The sequence below is a fragment of the Macaca mulatta genome, chromosome 15 (assembly GCF_049350105.2).
Source record: "Macaca mulatta isolate MMU2019108-1 chromosome 15, T2T-MMU8v2.0, whole genome shotgun sequence".
Lineage (NCBI taxonomy): Eukaryota > Metazoa > Chordata > Mammalia > Primates > Cercopithecidae > Macaca > Macaca mulatta.
This window is the reverse complement of record NC_133420.1, coordinates 19616566-19642730: the sequence shown is the minus strand read 5'-3', so window position 1 is coordinate 19642730 and position 26165 is coordinate 19616566. Positions and strand designations below refer to the sequence as shown.

Below are 26165 nucleotides of genomic sequence, written 5' to 3'. Positions count from 1 at the left end.
TGGAGTCTCGCTCTGTCGCTCAGGCTGGAATGTGGTGGCACGATCTTGAAGAGGCCAATATTTTTAAGGAAGTAAACTTTCTCGATGTGACTGGAATGCAGAGTATAAGGAGGGAAGTGGCGACAGGTCACGTTAAGGAGCTGATAGTTTATCCAGGGAGTTAAGGGATGTAATTGAAGGATGGAACAGGGCGTAGCATGAGTAGATCTGCTTCTGAAGACCTCAGAAGGGCCTCAGAAGACCTCAGCAGGGCCTGGAGGCAGGAGGCCAGTAAGGAGGCTGCTGTGGGTATCATGGGTGAGACAGAACGTGGGAGTGGGGGAGGGAGGAAGAGCATCTTCAGAACAAGATGGACAAAGTCTCAGAGCCAAAGATCAACCAGTGAGGAAAACAAGCAACTCAGCCGGGCATGGTGGCTCATGCCTGTAATCCCAACACTTTAGGAGGCCAGGGCAGGTGAATCACTTGAGGTCAAGAGTTCGAGACCAGCCTGGCCAACATGGTGAAACTACCATCTCTACTAAAAATACAAAGATTAGCCAGACATGGTGGTAAGCGCCTGTAATTCCAGCTACTCAGGAGGCTGAGGCAGGAGAATCGCTTGAACCTGGAAGGCGAAAGTTACAGTGAGCCAAGATCGCGCCACTGCACTCTAGCCTGGGCAACAGTGTGAGACTTTGTCTAAAAAACTAAATAGGCCGGGTGTGGTGGCTCATGCCTGTAATCCCAACACTTTGGGAGGCCGAGGTGGGCAGATCACCTGAGGTTGGGAGTTCTAGATCAGCCTGACCAGCATGGAGAAACCCTGTCTCTACTAAAAATACAATTAGCTGGGCGTGGTGGCGCATGCCTGTAATCCCAGCTGCTCGGGAGGCTGAGGCAGGAGAATCGCTTGAAGAAATCGCTGAGGCGGAGGTTGCAGTGAGCCGAGACCACACCAATGCACTCCAGCCTGGGCGACAGAGTGAGACTCTCTCTAAAAAGAAAGAGAGAGAGGGGGAGAGAGAGGAAAGGAAGGGAAGGGAAGGGGAGGGGAGGGGAGAAGGGGATGGGAGGGGAGAAGACGAGGGGAGGAGGGGAAGGGGAGAAGAGGAGGGGAAGGGGAGAAGAGGAGGGGAAGGGGGAGGGGAAGGAAGGGAGGAGAAGGGAGGAGGGGAGGGGAGAGCTGAGGGAAGGGAAGGGGCAACTCCACATAGGATGAGAGAGAGAGGACCTCCAGAGGGCTGTGGGTGTGGGCAGCAGGGAGAGCTAGCCTGGACCGGTGGGAGCTGGAAAAAGGCCTTTTGAGGAAACAACATCCAAGCAGAGCCCTGAAGGCTACCCAGGAGCTGGGCAGGGGAAGAGGTGGGGCAGGGAATCAGCACGTTCTGGCACAGCCTCTAGGGCTCTGCCGCCAGACAGACCATTTTGAGAACCACATCTCCCTTTGTAAACCTCCATACTGAAGTTAGTTCATCATCTCTAACCAAAAGGCCTGGGTTTGTCCCCGCCAGTTCCTCCCAGCAGGCACTCCTTCGCACCCTCCGAGAACCTCGACCGATTTGTCTAGAATTTCTGCAAGGGTCAGGAAGGCACTTCAGGGAGATTTCCAAGCAAGGCATGTGAGTGAGCCGTCTTAGGGGTAGAGTCCCAGCCCCAGTGGGGCAGGTCCAGCTGCCACTGAGAAATGGACAAGCTGTTCCCTCTGGGATCTGATCAAATTGCAAAATCATGAGCAAATAAATGATCATTGTTTTCAGCCACTAAGTTTCAAGTTGGTTTGTTACACAGCAAAGACAACTGAAGCAAGCAGCTCCTGGCGTTGAGCATCTGCTGTGTGTCCTGCACTGTGTTCCGTGTTCTGTGAGCAACAGCTTGTTAACTTCACTCGTCCTTCTTATCAGAGGAGGACTTTTAGAGAAATTAAATAATCCCATCCCAGAGCACAGTCAGGAAGTTAGAGACAGGAGGACTCAGAAGTCCCAACACTTACTTGTGAGGAACGAGGTTCCTGGCCACAAGCCTACATGCGATCTCTCAGGCCCAGCCAGAAGCAATGACAAAGGCTGAGCCTGGCAGGCCTTAGTGGGGTGGCAGGAAGAGCTGCCTCTTTTTCTTTCTTTCTTTTTTTTTTGGAGACGGAGTCTCGCTCTCCATCAGGAGTGCACTCGGGCTGGAGTGCAGTGGTGCGATCTCAGCTCACTGCAACCTCTGCCTCCTGGTCTAAAGCGATTCTCCTGCCTCAGCCTCCTGAGTAGCTGGGATTATAGGCCCCTACCACCACTCCCAGCTAAGTTTTGTATTTTTAGTAGAAATGGGGTTTTACCATGTTGGCCAGGCTGGTCTCGAACTCCTGACCTCAAGTGATCCACTTTCCTTGGTCTCCCAAATTGCTGGGATTGCAGGTGTGAGCCACTGTGCCTGGCCTAATTTTTGTATTTCCCTCTTTTTTTATTTTTATTTTTTTTCTGGGTAGAGACAGGTTTTTGCCATGTTGCCTAGGCTGGTCTCGAACTCCTGGGCTCAAGAGATCCTCCTGATTCGGCCTCCCAAAGTGCTGAGATTACACAAGCACAAACAGTGCAAGGAATCTTGAACACACTTTACTATCAGTAATTTTCCACTCCAGCCCTTCTCCCTCTTGTCCCACTCTGACCCGCACCAAGTCCATAAAACAGCAGGAGTCTTTTTTTTCCTGAGGATTCCCTCAGCAGTGAGAAGACACCCCCATGTGTAATACATCTCACCCTTACCTGGCGCTGTCCTGTGGGGAAAAAAATGGAACATAAGGGGAGTGGCGTTTTCTCCTCTTGCTTACGCCATCATAGTAAGCAATTACAGGCTTCACTGTTACTTTCACTGTAGCCCATTGTCTTCATGGACTAAGGTAAGGGGACAGCTCGCAGTCTCTGACTCACGCACCCGCCTCTTTCAGAGAAATTGCACTCACAGCCTCCCGGCAGTGGCCTCTTCCCTGTACTGGCCTTGGTTCCCACGTCCCCAGTCAGCCTTAAGTCCTTCCCACTCTGCTTTCTGTGCCCCTGCCACCGTCTAGTTCCAGGGTCACATCCTTTGTAATCCCATTCAAACCGCAAAGCTCCCATTGTGACATCAAGACTCGATAGTGACCACTTCGGATTATCGGTCACTGTAATGATGATGACAGCAGCTGTATTTGTTGAGCACGAGCTATTCCCAGCACTGCCTTGTGGATCTGTTGGGCAAACATTATTGAAGAAAGAACTGGCCGGATGCCATGGCTCGTACCGTAATCCCCGCACTTTAAGAGGCCGAGGCGGGAGGATGACTTGAGCCCAGGAATTCGGGACTACCCTGGCTGACATGGCAAAACCCAGTCTCGACAAAAAAATACAAAAATTAGCTGGGCATGTGATGTGTTCCTGTGGTCCCAGCTACTAGGGAGACTGAGGTGGAAAGATCTCTCGAGCCCAGGAGGTCGAGGCTACAGTGAGCCATGATTGTGCCACTGCACTCCAGCCTAGGCGACAGAGCGAGAACTTGTCTCAAGACAAACAAAAAAAAAGTACTCTCACCTAAAATACGGTTTACAAAGCATGCCTTTCCAAAAGGCTATCAAAAGGGTTTAAAATATTAAAGTTTCGGGAGGCTGAGGCAGAAGAATCGCTTGAACCAGGGAATCAGAGGTTGCAGTGAGCCGAGATTGCGCCACAGCACTCCAGTCTGGCGACAGAGCATGACTCTGTCTAAAAAAAAAAAAAAGAAAGAATACTAACACAAGCTGCCTCTAGGTCTCATTTGAGCTAAACACTCCTCCAGGTCAGGTCAGGCTCAAATCATCTCTAGGTAACCTCAAATCTACTGGCAGCAAGGTCACAGTAGTTAAGAACAGTAGCTAACAGCATGGGCTACACTGGGTAATCAGGTAGCTGTGGGACACTTCAGGCAAATTGTTAAACCTCTCTGATTCTCAGTGTCCTCACCTGCAAACAGAACAGTGTTAGTGCCGACTTCCTGGGGCTGTTGCAAGGAGTCAATGAGATAATGCTTATAAGGCCTCAATAGACTAGGGGTTCAATAATTGTTGGGTTTTATTGTTACAAAATACTGGTGAGAGTGGTAGCTATGCCCAGGAATACTGAGATCCCTCCAGAAAGAAGACCAGTCTTATTTAAAGGAGTATCCTGGTTGGCAGGACTTCCCAACTGCTCAGCAGAAAATCCAGAGAAGCAGTCATCCTTGGTGCAGGATCCGGATTCCAGCTGAGTTTAAGTCCTCCAGTCTCTGAGCCAAGGTTCTTAACCAGCCTGGAGTAGTGGCTCAGAACTGTAATCCCAACACTTTGGGAGGCAGAGGCAGAAGGATCGCTTGAGCCCAGGAGTTGTAGGCCAGCTTGGGCAACATGGTGAAACCCCTTCTCTAAAAAAAAAAAAAAAAGAAAGAAAAGAAAATTAGCTGAGTATGGTGGCACAAGCTTGTAGTCCCAGCTACTCGAGAGGTAGAGGTGGAAGGATCAATTCAGCCAAGGAGGTCAAGGCTGCAGTGAGCTGTGATCCTGCCACTGCACTCCAGCCTAGGTGACAGAGTGAGACCATGTTTTTGTTTTTTGAGACAGAGTTTTGCTCTTGTTGCCCAGGCTGGAGTGTAGTGGTGCGATCTCGGCCTCCCAGGTTCAAGCAATTCTCCTGCCTCAGCCTCCCCAGTAGCTGGGATTACAGGCATGTGGCACCATGCCCAGCTAATTTTTGCATTTTTAGTACAGACAGGGTTTCTCCATGTTGGTCAGGCTGGTCTCAAACTCCTGACTTCAGGTGATCCACTCACCTCAGCCTCCCAAAGTGCTGGGATTACAGGCATGAGCCACCGCCAAATGGCCAAGACCCTGTCTTTTTTTTTTTTTTTTTTTGAGATGGAGTTTCTTGTTGCCCAGGCTGGAGTACAATGGCGTGATCTCAGTTCACTGCAACCTTAGTCTCCCGGGTTCAAGCGATTCTCCTGCCTTAGCCTCCCAAGTAGCTGGGATTACAGGTGCCCGCCACCACACCCAGCTAATTTTTAGTATTTTTAGTACAGATGGGGTTTCACCATGTTGGCCATGCTGGTCTCGAACTCCTGACCTCGTGATCTGCCTGCCTTGGCCTCCCAAAATGCTGGGATTATAAGCATGAGCCACCACGCCCGGCCAGATCCTGTGTTTAAAAAAAAAAAAAAGAAAAAAAAAAATGTCTTAACCTTCAGAAAGTATCAGGGTTACTGAGGGCTTGTTTACAATGCATAGTCTTAGAGACCTCCCTCCAGGTTTTGAGTAAGACCTGGGATTGGGTACACTTAACAAATGCCTCAGGTAATTCTTTTTTTTTCTTTTTTCTTTTTTTTTTTTGAGATTGAGTCTTGCTCTGTCACCCAGGCTGGAGTGCAATGGCATGATCTCAGCTCACTGCAACCTCCGTCTCCCAGGTTCAAGCGATTCTCCTCCTGCAGCCTCCTGAGTAGCTGGGATTACAGGTGTGTGCCACCACACCCAGCTCATTTTTGTATTTTTAAGAGAGATAGGGTTTCACCATGTTGGTCAGGCTGGCCTCAAACTCCTGACCTCGTGATCTGCCCACCTCAGCCTCCCAAAGTGCTGGGATTACAGGCATGAGCCACGGTGTCTGCCTCAGGTAATTCTTCAAAGTCCCAAACACTGCCTTAAACCAGGAATAGACTGACTTCTATTGTAAATGGGCCAGAGAGTAAACACCTTTGGCTTTGTGGGCCAGATGTCTCTGTAACTACTCAACTCTTGCTTTGGTGGTGGAAAAAAAAAAAAAAAAAAAAAGGCCATAGGTTCATAAATGAATGGGTGTGGCTGTGTTCCAATAAAATTTTATTTATAAAAATAGGTGGTAAGCCTGATTCAGTGTGTGGGCCATCGTCTGCCAGTCCCTGTTCTCTTCTATATATAACCAATAAAGACACAGAGATGTATGTATAAAAAAGTGATATGTCTTTAATTTAAAATTATGACCAGGAAATAACTAGTCAGTTTAAGTGATCCAGACTTCCTCTTCATACCCAAATGGAACAGACACAATATTGGCTCAGATTTCCAACCCCAGAACAAAACCAAACCGAATCCTTGGGAAGTCCCTGCAGTGACCTTGCTGGGGCCATCAGACTGCAGAGTGGAGGCGTCCAAGCTCCTGGGCTGCTGTTCTCCAGCCACACTGAGAAGAGCTTTCCCTCTTCCAGCAACTCCCTCGCTGGGTCCGATATCCCCCTTCACCTCCCTTTTAGCTGGCACTGCACGAATGCCTCCACAGAGAGGCTGACACTACAGCAGTCACTTCCAAACTGTCTTCGGTGCATCTTCAGGGCCACCTTCCTGTGGTCACAATAGAGGAGCTGAGCATTCTAAACGTTCCTGCCCAGGAGGGCGGCGTCTTCACTTTTTAGCTGAGGTCTGGAGCCCTGAGTTGTAACCATTGGTCACGTGTGGCTGAGGCACCGGCAGCAAATCGGCAAACTTGGGAAACGATCTGGGGAGATGTAAGGGCCTTGGTAATTGATGGTAAGTCTGAAAATGAAACAGACAAATGGCATCTGGGTAAAATCCTTACAGACATGTCAGAAGAGAAAGTGTAAAATGGAACAGGGAACAGCACCTCCTTCAGCACTCCAAGGCTCTGCCTGCTCTTCCCTGAGCACAGAATCCAAAGGGTCCCATTTCTGGTGTGTGTGTATGTTTTGTTTTTTTTTTTTTTTGAGATGGAGTCTCGCTCTGTCGCCAGGCTGGAGTGCAGTGGCGCGATCCAGGCTCACTGCAACCTCCGCCTCCTGGGTTCAAGCGATTCTCCTGCCTCAGCCTCCTGAGTAGCTGGGATTACAGGTGCACACCACCACACCCAGCTAATTTTTGTATTTTTCGTAGAGACGGGGTTTCACCATGTTGGCCAGGATGGTCTCGATCTCTTGACCTCGTGATCCACCCGCCTCGGCCTCCCAAAGTGCTGGGATTACAGGCTTGAGCCACCGCGCCCGGCCAGGGTCCCACTTCTTAGGTTGGCTTCGCCTCTTCCTCCTCCTACATTCAGGGTCAAGAATGGCTTTGGATTCGCTCAGCCACTCAGAGAGAGTCTCAAGAGAACAGGAGGCACTGAGGGCTGTGGCAGGGGAAGAGTCCAGCGTGTGATGCTCAGCAGGGCTTTTTTTGCTGAATTTTGGAAATGTGGAGTCAGCAGAGGAGGAAGGGTGTGGCCACAGGGCGGCCCTCCTGGAGGCCTTCCTAGGAGGGGTTCACACACAGAACAAATACAACTGGCTAGAAGCAAGCCTCCGCGCAAAGCCAACAGGTCACTCAGACCCACTGCAGTGGGGCAGCAAGCTTCCACACTAGTTGGCTTTCTCGAAAATTTACAGCATCCAAAGCTTGACCTGAGTCAAAAGCTCTAGGGGCAAACCACCAAAGGACTACCCAGAGATGCTGTGGAAATCCAGAGAGTGGCCAAACCGTCCTCATCACACACAGTATTCCCGAGCCAGACTGGCTGCACACTGCATGCATTACGGAGGCGTCCCAGCGCAGTACTTAACAAGGGCCTGTGCTGTGCCTGGGGTGGGGTCAGGGGAGAGCACAACAGTCATTGGAGTCCCCTGAGAACTGAGGCACAGTGAGAAGGAGAAAAGGGTGGGGTTTCCTCCTTAGGCAAAGTCACACTGCCTCCCAAGGGAGGAAGATATTATTGCTCAACTGCCAGCACCAGTGACATGACCCTACTTGAAAGGATGGCACCTGGGGTAGGGCAGTTCAGGAGAGACCCAGGCTGGGCGACAGCCCCCAGTGACAGCCTGCTGTGTTGTTCCTTACAGTTGTCCAAGACCAAGGCTGGGTCATGTCACAAGCCTGGGGTCGTGACAACACGTGTCCCATCACATGCACCTGTGACCCCCAGCTAACCAATCTTCTGGGTCTTAGCAAGGCAGCTCAAGTAGGGGGAGTAAGAGTTTGGGTCCCGGGAGCCCAACAAATTCCTCTTCTCAAAAACAGTGCAACCCCTAAGCGTTTATTAAAGAGGGAGCTGTGCACATGGCCGGCCTAAGGCCAAGGCCAATCACAGGACCCACTTACAAGACCATGGAGTTTTCATCCCATCATGGCAGAAGGCTGGCCTGACCCCTGCCCTCACTGGATGATGCTGTCTGGCTGCCCATTCTGGGCCACCTGCCCAGGGTCAGAGGTGGGGGCCGGGTTAGCTGTGTTGCTCTGCAGGTAGCGGCGGAAATCTTTGATCATGGGCCGGAGGACCTGGATGAGGACGCTCAGGGCAGCCTGTGTGCCCTCCATGGCCTGGGCCTGGCGCTCCTGGGCACAGGCCTGCACTTCCTGGGAGCGGCGGATCATCTGCAGTAGGTCGTTTTGCTGCTCCAGGTGCTGTGCGATCTCCTTCACATGCAGGTTGGTGACCCGCTGCTCCTGTATCAGCTTGGCGGAGTTGAGAGCAATGCGGCTCTTGAGCGCTTGCGGCTTGACCGATGTGTCTGCATGCTGGGCCATCATGTCCACAGGGGCCTCCGGTGGCAGCGGCGGGGGCGCCTCAGCCGTGCAGTACTCCACCACGCCCTCCTCCAGCGTGTGATAGGTAGTCTCTGTGGGGACTGCGGGGTAGAAAGAACAGAGGCCAAGGGAGGTCACTTTCTGGAAGGAATCCAGCTGGCTGTATAGGGTGGGGAAGAGGCCATAAAGTCCTGTCCTGGAGGGACATAAAGGGAAATCCAGGCCATCCCTGGCTGCATAGCTATTCAGGTATAAATCTAGAATCTAAGGGGTTCAGAATCTTAATCTACTTGGTAATCAAAGGGCCAGCCCTGGATCTGGCAAAAGCAAAGATGTTGACCCTAATACTAGCAAAACTTTTAGAGCAACTACCACATGTCGGGCACTTTGTACTCATTAGCTCAACAAATCCTCAAAATGACACCAAGAGGTCGGTGCTGTCATCTTCATCTTCCAGAAATGAGAAAACAGACCAATAAATGTAGAATGACTTGCTAAGGTCACAGAGCTTATTCAGCAGAGCCAAGAGGCAAACCCAGGTCTCCCTAACAGCAGAGCCCAATGTGCTCCTGACCTCCACGCTGGGCTGCTCCTGGCTAAGAAAGGCACCCCCTGCCGGGCGCGGTGGCTCACACCTGTAATCCCAGCACTTTGGGAGGCCGAGGTGGGTGGATCACCTGAGGTTAGGAGTTCGAGACCAGCCTGACCAACATGGAGAAACCCCGTCTCTATTAAAAATACAAAATTAGCCAGGCGTGGTGGCGCGTGCCTGTAATCCCAGCTACTTGGGAGGCTGAGGCAGGAGAATAGCTTTAACCTGGGAGACGGAGGTTGCAGTGAGCCGAGATCGTGCCATTGCACTCCAGCCTGGGCAACAAGAGCGAGACTCCGTTTCACAAAAAAAAAAAAAAAGAAAGGCACCCCAGAGGCTGGGTCACATGCTCTCTGTGGTACCAGTGAAGCAGGCATCTTGGGTGGGACTCTACACATGCTCTTTGCAGCCACATTAGTCCTACCTCCTTTGATGCTTTCTGGTTTTTTTGTTTTGTTTTGTTTTTTTGAGTCGGCGTTTTGCTCTTTGCCCTGTCGCCCAGGTTGGAGTTCAGTGGCACGATCTTGGCTCACTGCAACCTCCGCCTCCCGGGTTCAAGAGATTCTCGTGCCTCAGCCTCCCGAGTAGCTGGGACTACAGGCGCCCGCCTCCAAGCCTGGGTAATTTTTGTATTTTTAGTAGAGACGGGGTTTCACCATATTGGCCAGGCTGGTCTCGAACTCCTGACCTCAAGTGATCCGCCCGCCTCCCAAAGTGCTGGGATTATAGGAGTGAGCCACTGTGCCCGGTCCTTTGATGCTTTGACTTGACTTCCTAGGCCCCTGTGGTCAAGCAGAAAAGGAGGTGGGAATGGGGCAGCGGTAGCTTAAGTGCCCAGTCAATGTCTCCCTGTCTCTCATCATCTGGGTCAATGGGATACTTAAACGTTTACCCTTCCTGTTCCAGAGCAGCATCTGACTTGGACCCGTGTTTGTCCCCCTTACCCTACCCCCGTGTATTCTTGAGAAATACGCATTGCAAGGGGATGGCACTCACACATCCACCCAACTTCCCCAACCCCCACTGAGAACCACTGAATGATCCAGCTCACAGCCATCACAAGCGAGCAGAGGTAACAGTCACGGGTACAAATCCTTCTTTGAACTAAAAAATCCAACCAAAGTTAGCTCTGTTGTCATTCCTAGCTGAGAACCTTGGAAAGGATCCTAGCTGGGCTGTTTGGGCCTCCACACATGTGGGAGAGGTCAAGCTCCTCCATCCTTCAATGCCAATGTCAGCTATGTGTCCCCACGCCACCAAGAAGCCCCCTTCCTCTTCCGGGGCCTTAGATTTTCCCAACTGATGGTGAAGCTATTCCTATATGTGTCATCTCTGTCCTACTAGAATATAACTGGCCTGTATTTTAGACAACTTGGTAATCCCAGTGCCCAGCACAGGGTTTGGTACAGAGTAAGTGCTAATGTTTGATGAATGAATGAATGAATGGAGTAGATTAACACCAGGAACCAGGAGGCTCCCAAGCAGCACCTGATCAAAGATCCCCCGCACTGAAAACAGAATCCAGATGTTGTCTCACTTGGGCAGTATTATTCCCATCAATTTTTTAAACAAATATGGCCTGGCTGTCTACTACAAGCTGAGCCCTGTGAAAATCCTCTGGGGATACAGACACGGTCTCTTGTCTTCAAGGACCACCCAGTTCGGCAAGTGGAGGTAAGTCATGGACAAACATGGTGGCAATGCTCAGTGGTGAGCTATCCAGCACATCAGAAGTCCAGCCCACGTGCTGAGGAAGTCCCAAAGAGAGCAAGATCACTTTTGTCTGGGGTGCTGCTCTTGGAAGGCCTCATGGTCTTCCAAGACTCCCATCTGACCTCTGACCCTTGGCAGCCAACCTTCCCCAGGCCACCCCAGAGCTTGCTGACCCTTCCCACTTATGCACGCCGCCTGGGCAGGAGAGGTCACTCACTCTGTGTCAGGGTGACCGTGGCTGCGGCTGCGGTGGCCGAGGGTCCGAGGGCCACAGGGTGGATCTCTGTGGTGCTGGGCAGGCTGATGATGGTGGCCTCGCCCAGCAGGTTGCAGATACGTTGTTGCATGGGGGTCAGCAGCACTGGGGCTACAGCTGGGCCACCGCCGCCACTGCCACCGCCTGTCCCAGGTCCCCCAGCTCCGTCCTCCTCAGTGGACCCCGGCGCCTCACCACCCTCCACGGCGGCCCGGACCTGGGCAACCTTGCGACGGACCTCAGTCTTGAGGTCAGACCACTTCTTCTTGACCTCAGGCAGCTCCCTGCGGCAGGTGGCCACAGCGTTGACCCTTCTCAGGATGCCGTGCCAGGCCGCGCTCTTGGCGGCCAGGGGGACCCCGGCGTTGAAGTGGTTCACCAGCAGGTGCTTCTTCAGCTCCAGCTCCTCCACGATGATCTCCACCTCCCGCTCCGAGAAGTTCATCTTCCTCTTCTTGGCTGGGACGGCCATGGCCTCTCCCCTCCCCTCTTTTTAAAGAAATTATAATCCCCTCAAGCGCCCCAATTCTCCTTCTCTTCTCCCTCAGCCTCGCCCCTCACCCACCCCCTACAGGGGATAGGCCAGGCTTGCTCGAGGCCAAGCACTAGGCCTTTGGTAACCCCCCTCGCTACGCAAAGTGCGTAGGGCCCAGCCCCAACCGGCCCGGCCGCTGCCAGCCAGCGGCGTAATGGCTTCCTGAATCTGCCTCTTCCGCCGAGGTGTGCGGAGATCCGCCCACTTCCCCTCTTCCCGCCTCCCAGCGCTTCTCCGGGAGAACCCGCCTTCCCGGTTGGTAGAGGCTCAAATATCACGTCGATCACTGGTTCTTTCGGTCTGTCGCTCAGCTACAGAGCACGCCCACTTACTGTACTTCGCCTGATCATTGGTTTAAAATTGTGTCTGTCGCCCAGAGCGCCCCGCCCACCTAACCTTTATTCACTTCCATTGGAAAATCATTCTGTCGTTCAATTATCAGTATTAAGACGATTAAGCCGTTAAATCCAGCTATTTTATTGATGGTTTAGGGAGTTAGATTACCAAAACCCTGCTTCCTGAGGATACTTCGTGCTTTTGGCCGTGAGCCATGAGTCAATTTTAAATTCCTCCCACCGGCACAAACTCTGCCCCGCAACTGCAGTTCATAAATGCTCTCACACAAATCCTATTTCCCACCGGAGGCTACGATCTCTGCGTACACGACCGCTCCTCCCATCCTTAAGATCCTGCAGTCTAAACAGAGTTAGTTCATCAATGGAAACTGGACACGGGGCCTTCCGCCTGCCAATCATAAGATTCCTGCCTATCGCTGCGTGATTTTCTCTCTCTTGGCTCCCGGCTCAGCCAATCCCCGCCTCCCTCAGTTTGAATCGGCCCCAGGCGGAACAGGGTGACCCAGCCCACCCCATTGATCCGGGTAGTCCGGGGCGGTGTGGGCTGCCCTTAGGCAGGCTCCGCCCCTCCCGGCTCTCCATCCGAGCCTGTGATTGGCCTTCGGTGCGCCAGGGGCGTGGCCGGTAAGGCGGGGCGCGAAGGGGCGGGGCTCCCGGAAGCCGCCCCTCCCGCCAGCTTGCCGGCGTCTCAGAGCCCGCGCTCGCAGCTCCAGAGCGCCTGGCGTGCCTTCCGCACGGTCCACGCCGGCCGGCCGCCCCAGCCCCCGCCAGCGCCCGGAGCCCCTGCCTCGCACCCGATGGTGAGCAGTGTGTTGTGCCGCTGTGTGGCCTCCCCGCCGCCGGACGCCGCCGCCGCCGCCTCTTCGTCTGCCTCGTCGCCGGCGTCCGTGGGGGACCCCTGCGGCGGCGCTATCTGCGGGGACCCGGACCACCGGCTGCGCCTGTGGAGACTCTTTCAGACGCTTGACGTCAACCGGGACGGCGGCCTGTGTGTCAACGACCTGGCGGTGGGGTTGCGGCGCCTGGGACTGCACCGCACGGAGGGCGAGCTCCGGGTAGGCTGCGCGCATCCTCAGCACCGGCGGGGAGGGAGCCCCTCGAGGGCCGGGTGACAGGTCTGGGCCGCTGGTGACAGGTCTCGGGGGACGGCCCCTTGGGCTGCGCGGGATCCCTACTGTCCAGAGGAAGGATGCACCCTGACTCACTGAGGGACACCCCACTTACGCCCTGATGGGAGTGGGGCTCTTTCCTGACTTCTTTGGGTGCTTGAGCCGGGTTCTTCGTGGACACAGGTGGGCACCCTCTGGGCTTTCTGATGGGTGAAAAGCCCTTTCTTGCCCGGGCTTTCCCCAGAGTAGAAGGCTCAGGAGTGTGCCTTTGTCACTTCCTGACCTCGAGGCCAAGCTGGACGCTCCCTTCACCCATGGATGGGTTCATCCATCGGTCCCCAGCAGCACCCGCTCCTTTCCCTCTCGTTTCCATGCCAGCCGTGGGCCCTGATCTGGTTCCTCTCAGGAGCATGTGGGAGTTGAAAAAAAAATTGGTATTGGGGTTTCAGGCTGATCCGGGTGGACGTGGGCGGTGAAGACTGACAGTTCTCATGATTTAGGCTCATCCCCATTGCCCTGTTTATCCAGAAAATGGGATCGTGATCCCTGCGGGTTGGAGTGTGGATGAAGTGAAAGAATCTGGAGGAATTTTTTTTCTGAAAGTCAAAGCGAGATTGTTACTGTTGTGGGCTCTTGGCCGAGGTGTGGGAATAGGGGCGCAGAGAAATGGTCATCCCTGGGCCTGCCAGGAAGAGAAGTGCTGGCCTTTCTGTATGAGAACCTCAGAGCAGGGGCTGTTTCTTTCCCTTCTGTCTCTTCCCCTTCAGTCTGACTTGGCAGATGTAGCTGCCATTTTCCCAAGTATTTCATTTACTGTGGCTTAGCCTGATTTACAACCTGGAATAGGACTCCTGAGTACTTTACCTAAGAACCTGTTTCTCTGCTGAGTTAGTTTGGTCTATTTGTACACACGACAATTAGAGAATCTCACAGCCAAGTATGAAGAGAATCTGGTAAACCGCCAATGAATTAAATCAATTTGTTGGGTGGGTGTACATAGGTGTTGTTAACTCATGTACCAGATTATTGGATCAGCATCCAAGGTGTTGAGCCGTAACTATTAGGATCAGCCTAGGAGGACCAAGAGTAACACTACGCAACATAGAATCGTTGAGTTAAGTCCAAGAGATTTAGAGACAAGGTTTTTTTTGTTGTTTGTTTTGAGACAGAGTCTGGTTCTGTCTCCCAGGCTGGAGTGCAGTGGTGCGATCTCAGCTCACTGCAGCCTCCGCCTCCCGGGTGCAAGAGATTCTTCTGTCTCATCCTCCCCAGTAACTGGGATTACAGGCACATGCCACCATACACAGCTGATTTTTGTATTTTTAGTAGAGACGGGCTTTCACCATGTTGGCCAGGTTGGTCTCAGGCTCCTAACCTCAGGTGATCCACCTGCCTTGGCCTCCCAGAGTGTTGGGATTACAGGCGTGAGCCACTGCACCCGGCTAGAGACTAGTTTAAAAAAAAAATGTTTCCAGTTTTACACAAAATAGTGTTGTGAACTAGAGATTTTCCTGTATGCATCTGATGAATACTCACTTGAAAAGATAGAATGGCTGGCTGGGCACAGGGGCTCACGCCTGTAATCCCAGCACTTCCTGGGAGGCCGAGCTGGGTGGATCACCTGAGGTTGGGAGTTTGAGACCAGCCTGACCAACATGGATAAACCCCGTCTCTACTAAAAATACAAAATTACCTGGGCGTGGTGGCACATGCCTGTAATCCCAGCTACTCGGGAGGCTGAGGCAGGAGAATCGCTTGAACCCAGGAGGCAGAGGTTGCGCCATTGCACTCCAGCCTGGGCAACGAGAGTGAAACTCCATCTCAAAAAAAAAAAAAAAAAAAAAAAGAAAGAAAGAAAAGGAAAGAAAAGATAGGAAGGCTAAACCCAGAGGGTTTCTGTGTCAAACCTACCCACTTGGCATTGCTGCCAGGCACATTGAGAACATCTGGCTGTGGGAGAATGTTAAATGTTTACACCATGCTTTGTGCCTCAACTAGAGTCACAGCGTTCTCGAGATTCGAGGCACATCTGATATTGATCCTAATCTGTTTTTTTAGTGGTGAATTTCTCGGGGCAAATAAGGAGAAAGTGATCATTTTTCTTTCTGGTTTTGAAAGAAAACTTTTGTTAACCAGAGAGCCTAGCTCCTTGGGGTCACTTTGGCTCTAAAATCTTTGACTCTGTGACAGATCTAAGTTCTCTGATATGGAGCATTTCTTCTTTATTCTTTTGGTGTGTGGGTTTAGTATAGAGTGTATTTCATTTATTTGTCTATTATTATTATTATTATTATTACTTTTCTGTGATGGAGTTTCACTTTTGTTGCCCAAGCGGGAGTGCAATGACACGGTCTCGGTCTCAGCTCACTGCAGCCTTTTCCTCGGGGGTTCAAGTGATTCTCCTGCCTCAGCCGCCTTCGGACTACAGGCACGCTGGGACTACAGGTGCGCGCCACCACACCCGGCTCATTTTTTTTTTGTATTTTTAGTCGAAACGGGGTTTAACCATGTTGGCCAGGCTGGTCTCAAACTCCTGACATCAGATGATCCACCCACCTCGGCCTCCCAAAGTGCTGGGATTATAGGCATGAGCCACCGCACCTGGTCTATTTATCTTTTTTTTTTTTTTTTGAGTTGGAGTCTCGCTCTGTCACCCAGGCTGGAGTACAGTGGTGTGATCTCACTGAAACCTCTGCCTCCTGGGTTCAAGCAATTCTCCTGCCTCAGCTTCCTGAGTAGCTGGGATTACAGGCACCTGCCACCATCCCTGGCTAATTTTTGTATTATTAGTAGAGAAGGAATTTCACCATGTTGGCCAGGCTGGTCTCGAACTCCTGACCTCAAGTAATCTACCCACCTCAGCCTCCCAAAGTTCAGGGATTACAGGCGTGAGCAACTGCACTGGGCAGTATAGACTGTATTTCTACAACTTTTTTAGCTTTTGAACAAATTCAGTTGTTATACAGCTTTGAGATCAGAAATAATTTATTAGGTCATTACCTGTAAAGGAGCACATGTTAGTCCTGTGGGGAATGTTTGAAGTATTGGAGAGAAGATTTGCCTTTTTGTAAATAACTGGGCAACAGGAAGACACCCTGCCTCTTGTGCTCCCGTACCACTTCCTGTTGAATTAGTATTAACTGCCTACAGAAAAAGCATTAGTATTAACTGCCTACAGAAAAAGCAGTGCTGTGGCTTTGCAGAGCTAGCTGGAGCCGAAAGAGAACTCTGGGGCCCTTTGGGTCAAAATGGGTCATCTGCCGCGGGAATAGATGTTGAAGAACACATCAGACTTTGGAAGATGCTTCCTATGGCCCATATGAAACCAGTGTGAGATGCTCGGGTTTGCAAAGGAATCAGCTGTGAGTGCTTATCAGAGGGTGATGGGTAAATCCAGGCCATGTGACTTCACAAAGCCTCTTAGCTTATAACAGTCTGGGTCAAGTTTTCTTTAAAAGTAAACCAGCAAGTTTTGCCGTCTGCCTTTGTTTGAAAAGAGATGGGACAGTCATAAAAAATTGCTTAAAATGGAAGTGGGCAGAGAAACCGATGGCAGCCAGCCAGGGAAATTTTCTTTGTAAAGGGCATGTAAGCGAGAAGCTTGTTCTGGGACAAAAAAAGGGAAGAGTTCATTAAAGAAGAAAGCAAAAAGATGACGACAACAGTAGTGACTTGGGGAGATGAGACTCAGCCAGAGCTAATTATAGATTGCCTATTTAAGGCATTTTCATGTGACCAAATAAAATCTGGGTCTTAAAACAAATTTAAAACATAGGTTAGAGCTCAGGCAGCCAATTAGAGGAAGAAGGCAAGCTGTGTTACATGTAAACAGTTGTCTCTTCAGCTGAGGCTTTTGGGCTCTTGTAAGGGGCTGGTGTTTATTGCAGGTGAGGTTCTAGATGAGCTGCAGTTTGTTCATTTAGAGACTGGCATCCACACCATCTCGTTTGAGCCTCACAAAAACCTGTGAAGTAAGCAAGTCAGTAAAATGATTTTTACTCCATTTTACTAGGGAAGGAACAATGGTTCAAAAAGACAATGGAACAACGTCAAAGATCATTTGATTGCTAGGAAGTTGGACCAGAGAAGGAATTGGAACCATCTTCTGATTCCTGCTCCTCTCCTCGTTAACGCAGTTCTTTTCAGGAACATGAAGAGAATTCTCAAGTTCTTTTGGGGGAACTTGAGAAGGAGGAGGAGAGATCACTTAGAACCACATATTTTGCTCCCAAAGTATAGGCTTCAAGATTATCCACAGTTGACCCTGTCAAAGAACAAGAATCCGCTCCCCTGTTTTTCTCCCGGACCTGAGCAATGCACATGAGGCAATCCCTATTGACTTGAAATTATTGAATGGAGATCAGTAATGTCAAGTTGGTATTGCTTAATCAGACAGACTGTTGAACTCTATACCTTTTAAATGTTTGGCCATTTGTGGATGTTTATCAAAAGAGCCAGACTTAGATAAGATAGTCTACAGAAGAAAGCTCCTTTCCAAGAGATAGACATTATTTGCTATAATGTAATGGCCCTTTAAGAAAAGAAAAATGCTTTTCGCGGATTGGATTAAATTCATGTATTAAACTAATTGTGTTATATTGTTGCATAATCGGTCCCTGGCTCAAAGTCATAATCATCAAGTCAACTAGAATACTTTTTTTTTTTTCAAGACAGAGTCTTGCTCTGTCACCCAGGCTGGAGTGCAGTGGCGTGATCTCAGCTCAATGAGACCTCCACCTCCTGGGCTCAAGCAGTTCTCTGCCTCAGCCTCCCATGTAGCTGGGATTACAGGCATGAGCCACCATGCTTGTTCTTGAGAAGATTTTTTTTTTTTCCTTTTTGAGACGGAGTCTCGCTCTGTCGCCCAGGCTAGAGTGCAGTGGCGCAATCTCAGCTCACTGCAACCTTCACCTCCCTGGTTCAAGCAATTCCCTGCCTTAGCCTCCCAAGTAGCTGAGATTACAGGCGCATGCCACCACGCCAGGCTAATTTTTTTGTATTTTTAGTAGAAACGGAGTTTCACCATGTTGGCCAGACTGGTCTCGAACTCCTGGCCTCAGGCAATCCGCCCGCTTCAGCCTCCCAAAGTGCTGGGATTACAGGCGTGAGCCACCATGCCCAGCTGAGAAGATTTTTTTTTTTTAAATGAGTTGATATTTGGAAAGATGCAGTCCCATACCCTGATCCTAAAACCAAGTAACAAATAAGAACAGGGCCAGGTGCGGTGGCTCACATCTGTAATCCCAGCACTTTGGGAGGCTGAGGCAGGTGGATTACCTGAGGTCAGGAGTTCACGACTAGCCTGGCCAACATGGTGAAACCCTGTCTCTATTAAGAATACAAAAATTAGCCAGGCATGGTGGCACACACCTGTAATCCCAGCTATGTGGGAGGCTGAGGCAGGGAATTGCTTGAGCCCTGGAGACGGAGGTTGCAGTGAGCCGAGATCGTGCTGACACGTGCCTGGCCAACAGAGCCAGACTCTGTCTCAAAAGAAAAAAAAAGAATATACGAAGCTGGCCACAATGGCTCATGCCTATAATCCTAGCACTTTATGAGGCTGAGGTGGACAGATGGCTTGCACCCAGGAGTTCGAGACCAGCCTGGGCAACTTGGTGAAACCCTGTCTCTACAATAAATACAAAAATTGGCCGGTCACAGTGGCTCGTGCCTGTAATCTCAACACTTTGGGAGGCTGAGGCAGGCGCATCACCTGAAGTGAGGAGTTCAAGACCAGCCTGGCCAACATGGTAAAACCCTGTCTCTACCAAAAATATAAAACTTAGCCAGGCGTGGTGGTGCATGCCTTTCTGTAGTCCCAGTTACTTGGGAGGCTGAGGGAGAATTGCTTGAACCTGGATGGCAGAGGTTGCAGTGAGCTGAGATCATGCCACTGCACTCCAGCCTTGGAGACAGAGTGAGACTTCATCTCAGAAACAACAACAACAACAAAATTAGCTGGGCATAGTGGCCCACACCTGTAGTCTAGCTACTTGGGAGGCTGGGGCAGGAGGATCACTTGAGCCTGGGAGGCTGAGGTTGCAGTGAGCAGAGACTGTGCCACTGCACTTCAGCCTGGGTAACAGAACAAGACCCTGTCTCAAAATAGATACAAATAGAGAGTGAGAGAGCACAAGCCTGTCTGATCTGGAGCTTCAACTGGATGAATTTTTTTGATGTTCAAAGAATTATTACTGGCCAGATACAAAGGCTCACGCCTGTAATCCTAGTACTTTGGGAGGCCAAGGTGGGTGGATTGCTTGAGCTCAGGAGTTTAAGACCAGCCTGGGCAACATAGCAAGACCCCATCTCTGTTTTTTATAAAATTAAAAAAAAAATTTTTTTTAAATGAGGGTTTGAGTGTGGCAACTCACGCCTGTAATCTCAGTGCTTTGGGAGACTGAGGCGGGCAGATTGCCTGAGGTCAAGAGTTCAAGACTAGCTTGGCCAACATGTTGAAAACCCGTCTCTACTAAAAATACAAAAAAACTAGCCAGGCCAACACCTGGTGGGCACCAGTAATCCCAGCTACTCAGGAGGCTGAGGCAGGAAAATCACTTGAATCCGGGAGGCGGAGGTTGCAGTGAGCCAAAATCGCGCCACTGCACTCCAGCCTGGGCGACAGTGTGAGACTGCCTCAAAAAAAAAAAAAAAAAAAGAAAAAAAAAGAATAGTTATTACTTGTTGAAGTCTCACATCCCCACAAGGGAATGATAGAAACAAATATTTCGCTGGTATTCATGCCTATTCCAGCTGACTCTTGAATTCCTGGGCTCAAGCAATCCTCTCATCTCGGCTTCCCAAAGTGCTGGGATTACAGACCTAAGCCACTGTACCCAGCCAACTTTTTATTTTACTTTATTGTGCCTGTGACACAGCCTCAGGGGTCTTGATGACATTTGCCCAGCAGCCAAGTTTTTATTATTTACGTATTATTTGAAACAGGATCTTGTTCTGTCACCCAGGCTGGCATGCAGTGGTACAATCACAGCTCACCACAACTTTGACCTCCCAGGCTCAAGCGATCCTCCCACTTAGCCTCCCAGGTAGCTGGGATTACAGGTGTGCACCACCATGCCCAGCTAATTTTTGTATTTTTTGTAGAGGCAGCATTTTCCCATGTTGCTCAGGCTGGTCTCAAACTCCTGAATGCAAGTGATCCTCTTGCCTTGGCCTCCCAAAGTGTTAAGATTACAGGCATGAGCCACCATACCCAGCCTAACTTTTTATTTTTAACCATTAATTATACTAATATGAATTTGGCAGAACCATAGAATTAAGTCTTGGAAGGGTCACGGGCCATCATGGTCACTAGCCAGCCTTCCACCCAACATGGGGATAAGCTCTCCCGGAGCATCCCTTGCATATGGTCATCCGCCCTTTCTGTTGTGGACCTAATTGGAGTCACTGAGTTCTTTGTCATGTCAGACTGAAATCTTGTATGTGCTGCTGCCCATTGCCCCATGTGTACTTTCAGGAGCAAGACAGAAAAGTGATCCAAGGGTCCTTTATCTGAAATCTGTGGTCTTATCTTCCTATAATCTCTGCTGCTGCTAAAAAGAGGTATCATCATGCACTTCTCACATGACGTACTGTCCATACCTCTTACAGTGCCCTTAGCTGAGACAATAACCCATGGGGTTTATAGTACAGACTTTCCTCGGAAATGTTACGCTGAGTGAAAAAAGCCAGTCACAAAGATCATGCACTGTATGTTCCATTTAGGTGAAAGTCCAGAATGGAGAAGTCTATAGAGATAGAAAATTGAGAAGTGCTTGCCTACCTGGGAGTAGGGTACTGGCGGGTAGAAAGATAGGAAGGTGATAAGGAAGAGAGATGAGGTTTGTTTTTGAGGTGATGAAAATATTCTCAAGTTGACTGGAGTGATGGTTGCACATATCTGTGAAGATACTGAGAACCACTGAATTGTATACTTTAAATGAGTGGTTCATGCCTGTAATCCCAGCACTTTGGGAGGCCGAAGTGGGCGGATCACCTGAGGTCAGGAGTTTGAGACCATCTGGCCAAGATGTAGAAACCCCATCTTGGCCGGGTGCGGTGGCTCAAGCCTGTAATCCCAGCACTTTGGGAGGCCGAGGCGGGCGGATCACAAGGTCAGGAGATCGAGACCATCCTGGCTAACACGGCGAAACCCCATCTCTACTAAAAAATACAAAAAGCTAGCCGGGCGAGGTGGTGGGCACCTGTAGTCCCAGCTACTCAGGAGGCTGAGGCAGGAGAATGGCGTAAACCCGGGAGGCGGAGCTTGTAGTCCAGCCACTGCACTCCAGCCCGGGCAACAGAGCGAGACTCCGTCTCAAAAAAAAAAAAAAGAAAAGAAACCCCATCTCTACTAAAAATACAAAAATTAGCTGAGCATGGTGGCATGCATCTGTAATCCCAGCTACTCGGGAGGCTGAGGCAGGAGAATTGCTTGAATCTGGAAGGTGAAGGTTGCAATGAACCAAGACTGCGCCACTGCACTCCAGCCTGGGCAACAGAGTAAGACTCTGTCTCACAAAAAAAAAAAAAAAAAGAGGGTGATTTGTATGGTATGAGACCTGGGTTCAAATGTTCCTTCTCCTGCTTGCCAGCTGAGTGACCTTGAGCAAATGACTCACCCTCTGCCAGTCTGTTTCCTTATCAGAAACTTGTTATGAGGACCTTCTGTGTAAGGGAGGTGTGTGGGTTAAATTCGACAGAGCATAGAAAGAGCCCAGGACTGGGTCTGGCACATATTCACCAAGTGACTTCCTCATTGGTTCTTTGAAAATAAGATGCCCAGGATTGGTCAGAATCACCTATGTTTTGCACCTAGTTTGCTTAGGTGAAAAGTGAAAGGCAAGGGAGGGCAAAGCCTGGGGATATCAGCTTTAAAGGGTGTGTGGCACCCAGGGAGACATAGCCCCACCCCAGCAACCTAGAGAGGGAGAAGCTTCCATAGTGTGGAGGGGGATGTCCGCTGTGGGAAACCTGGGCTCTGTGGACATCAAAATGAGCAAATAAACAATAAAAAGTTGTAGTCGCGTCACTCACTCTATCTACACAAAAAGATGTCTTTGGCCCGCGTGTTTTCCCTGTACAGAAACGGGACCTCCTCATCTTGCAAGCCTGTTGCCCTCTCTTAAGCCATGGATCGTCTTTCCTAAGTACGGAGTTGACCTTGAAGTTGTGAAAGTGGAAGCTCAAGTAGAGCTTACTTCAAAGCTTTGGAGATTATCTCACTAACCAGCATTACTTGGCAGAAGTGGGACTAAGGCTTGGAAGCCGGGTTGCTTGGAGGCCAAGCCGGTTCCAGAATCCAGGATTTTGACTCTGCCCCATTTAGTTCAACACAGTGCCTCCTTCCTTCTTTGACTGTGGACACTTGCCTTTAAAACTTGGTCACATTGGCTGGGCGCGGTGGCTCACGCCTGTAATCCCAGCACTTTGGGAGGCCGAGGCGGGTGGATCACGAGGTCAGGAGATCGAGACCATCCTGCCTAACACGGTGAAACCCCGTCTCTGCTAAAAATACAAAAAAAAAAAAAAAAAAAAAAAAACTAGCCGGGTGTAGTGTCGGGCGCCTGTAGTCCCAGCTACTCAGGAGGCTGAGGCAGGAGAAGGGCGTGAACCCGGGGGGCGGAGCTTGCAGTGAGCCAAGATCGCGCCACTGCACTCCAGCCTGGGCGATGAGCAAGACTCCATCTCAAAAAAAAAAAAAAAACAAAAAACTTGGTCACATTTATTTTCATAGTTGATGACATTGACATACCTGTGCATAATACTGTCTCAGCATTTTAAGGCCCTGGTGGTGCACAGGAAGCTGTGACTAAAATGATAGCTACACTGTTCCTGATATGGGATATAAAAGACTCAACACCATACCTGAAAAAAGAAGCTGTTGTCTTAAAGATGCATCTTCCTTTAAAGTAAATGAATAACAAAGGTAGGCCATAAGGAGCTGCTTATCTACTTTAAGCCCTTGGCTGGCTTTTCCAGGAAGTTTGAGGAGATGAGTCATGACTCATTTTCCGCAGGGTCAATGGGGAAACTGGAGAGGTGGCTGTCCCTGTTCCTGCCGGTGCCTGAAGCTTTCAGTGTTATTCCATCAACGTCTGGCTCCATACCTTTCCTCCTGTCCTCCCCTCCCTCCCGGTTGGCTGGAGTCTGATGTGACACTTCTTCCAAAACACGAAACCGCCCACATTGTCTGAGAAGACTCTCAAAAACCATTGATTGAAATGCTTCTGATGCAAAAAAAAAAAAAAAGAAAAAACAAGTGGAGAGAGGGTAGTTTAGATCACCAAGAATAAGAACCAACTGGCTGGGCGTTGTGGCTCACGCCTGTTATCCCAGCACTTTGTAAGGCTAAGGCAGGTGGATCACTTGAGGTCAGGAGTTTGAGACCAACCTGGCCAACTGGCGAAACCTTGTTTCTACTAAAAATACAAAAAAAAAAAAAAAAAAAAAAAATTAGCCGGGCCTGGTAGTGCATGCCTATAATCCCAGCTACTGGGGAGGCTGAGGCAGGTGAATCACTTGAACCTGGGAGGCGGAGGTTGCAGTGAGCCAGGATCATGCCACTGCACTCCAACCTGGGCGACAGAGTGATATCCCATCTCAAAAAAACCCAGGAGGTGGAGGAGGTTACAGTGAGCTGAGATCGTGCCACTGCACTTCTGCCTGGGTAACAGTGAGACTCCGTCTCAAAAAAAAAGAACCAACTGTCTGTTGAATCCTTATCTATAGAGTAGATTGGACACAGTGGAATGGTCCTGTTGGTTAAAACCAGCTATGGTGCACACCTTCATCAATCTTGTTGGCCTTTTTTTTTTTTTTTCCTCTTTTTTTGAGACGGAGTTTTGCTCTTTTCACCCAGGCTGGAGTGCATGGAGGCATGAAGTAGCTGGGATTACAGGCATGCACTACCACGCCCGGCTAATTTTTTTTTTTTTTTTGTATTTTTAATAGAGATGAGGTTTCACCATGCTAGGCAGGCTGGTCTCGAACTCCCGACCTCAGGTGATCCGCCCACCTCGGCCTCCCAAAGTGCTGGGATTACAGGTATGAGCCACTGCGCCCAGCCATTGTTGGCTTTTTCTATCCCACTTGCCCAAAACCCTGTTGTTGCTTTTGGTTAAGGCTTTTAGATTGAGTTGGAATCCATATAGTGTTAGAACTGGAGCATTTTCAAGGTTGTTCAGTTCACTCCCTACATTTTACAGGCCGAAGAAGTTAAACGATTTGTCCAGTGTCCTATAAAAGCATTGTAGGGGGGATCTTAGGGAGAAAGACAAGGTTCCTCAGCACCCCTTAGTGATGCATTTATGGACACAGTTAACTTTTTTCCTTTTTTCATTCATGACTTGGGTGTATTTTTTGTTTGCCAGAGTCTCTTCCTCTCTAACCTATAGAAGAAGGAAAAATAGGATCTAAGGGTAGATAGTTCTATAGCTAAAGAATTCCTAGCCAGGCGCAGTGGCTCACGCCTATAACCCCAGCACTTTGGGAGGCTGAGGTGGGTGGATCACAAGGTCAGGAGTTCAAGACCAGCTTGACCAACATGGCGAAACCCACCTGACCAACATGGTGAAACCCCATCTCTACTAAAAATACAAAAATTCGCCGGGAGTGGTGATGCACACCTGTAATCCCAGCTACTTGGGAGGCTGAGGCAGGAGAATCGCTTGAACCCAGGAGGCGGAGGTTGCAGTGAGCCAAGATCGTGCCACTGCACTCCATCCTGGGTGACAGAGCAAAACTCCGTCTCAAAAAAAAAAAAAGAATTCCTTTTAATAACTGGTTTAAACCAAGCCAGCTCTCCTAAACAATTCTCAAAAAAAAAAAAAAAATTGTTTAGGAGAGCTGGCTTGGTTTAAACCAGTTATTAGCCAGCATTCTCCCAGCTGCCCTCCCACCCTGAACAACTGTGCTGCATGTAAGGCAGCCCAGGGAGGGTTTCACCCCCATGACCTCTCTTCTGCCTGCGGTCCTTGTGCAAAGTAGAGCAAGCAGCTGGTGAGAGTTAAGTTTGTGTTGATTCAGACCATCTCAGTGTGAGCGTGCAATCCTGAGATCAGTTTCTAGAAACTAAAAACATTTTGTGTTGCTTTAGTAATAAATGTGTTGGTTTGCTTTTTCACGCGGGAGAATGAAAGGAGAGGATAAGGACAGGGTGGATACAACAAGTAGGCTCACATGGACGAATTGCGTGGCTCCCTCTGGCCCGTGCTGGGTTGCTTCAACATTTTTTGAACATTTTAGGTGATTGGGTTGTCGCATGCTGGCCTCCATACCTTATTCACCCCCTGCTCCTTACGCTTGGTGCACATGTCTAATCTAAAGAAGAATCATGCTCTTATAAGAGCAGAAAAAGAAGAGAAATTAGGCCGGGCACGGTGGCTCATGTCTGTACTCCTAGCACTTTCGGAGGCTGAGGTTGGATGACTTCTTGAGGCCAGGAGTTCGAGACCAGCCTGGGCAACATAGGGAGACCCAATTGCTACAAAAAATTTTTAAAAATTAACCAGGCATGCCTGTGGTCCCAGCTACTTGGGAGGTTGAGGTAGTGAGGCTGCAGTGGCCATGATCACACCTGCACTCCAGCCTGGGTGACAGAGCCAGACCCTGTCTCAAAATAGAATAAAATAAAGTAGAAATGCCATGTTTCCACGCAGAGTCTTGCTTCTGCAGAACTTGACTTGTTACATCTTAAAATCCTACATTTAGGCCGGGCGCGGTGGCTCAAGCCTGTAATCCCAGCACTTTGGGAGGCCGAGACGGGCGGATCACGAGGTCAGGAGATCAAGACCATCCTGGCTAACACGGTGAAAACCCGTCTCTACTAAAAAATACAAAAAACTAGCCGGGCGAGGTGGCGGGCGCCTGTAGTCCCAGCTACTCGGGAGGCTGAGGCAGGAGAATGGCGTAAACCCGGGAGGCGGAGCTTGCAGTGAGCCGAGATCGCGCCACTGCCCTCCAGCCTGGGTGACAGCCAGACTCCGTCTCAAAAAAAAAAAAAAAAAAAAAAATCCTACATTTAGAGTTGTGTAAATTTTGTATGCCTCTCACTTTCTTGTAGAGAAAAGAAAAAGACATCTTTAATAGGCATTCACCTTGAACTTAGAA

The 26165-nt window shown here is 50.0% G+C and overlaps 2 protein-coding genes across 5 annotated transcripts in view; one reads left to right on the top strand and one right to left on the bottom strand.

The window, feature by feature from the left end:
- Window positions 1–5928: 5928 nt before the first annotated feature.
- Window positions 5929–12273, bottom strand: NAIF1 (nuclear apoptosis inducing factor 1). 3 transcript variants are annotated; one of them, XR_003722993.2, is made up of 3 exons: window positions 11017–12273; window positions 6606–8595; window positions 5929–6517 (listed from the first exon to the last, which is right to left on the bottom strand). XR_003722993.2 is itself a non-coding variant. In NM_001193947.2 (3 exon segments), coding segments are annotated over 2 exon segments (984 nt in total). In that variant the 5' UTR covers window positions 11528–11537; window positions 11617–11746; the 3' UTR covers window positions 7837–8122.
- Window positions 12274–12636: 363 nt separating this feature from the next.
- SLC25A25 (solute carrier family 25 member 25) overlaps window positions 12637–26165 on the top strand; it is a 44632-nt gene continuing 31103 nt past the window's right edge. For both annotated transcript variants that reach the window (XM_015116757.3, XM_015116756.3), the window contains exon 1: window positions 12637–13001. In XM_015116757.3, the coding sequence (XP_014972243.1) occupies window positions 12744–13001 (258 nt within the window). In that variant the 5' untranslated portion in view covers window positions 12637–12743. The remainder of the gene's footprint in view (window positions 13002–26165) is intronic.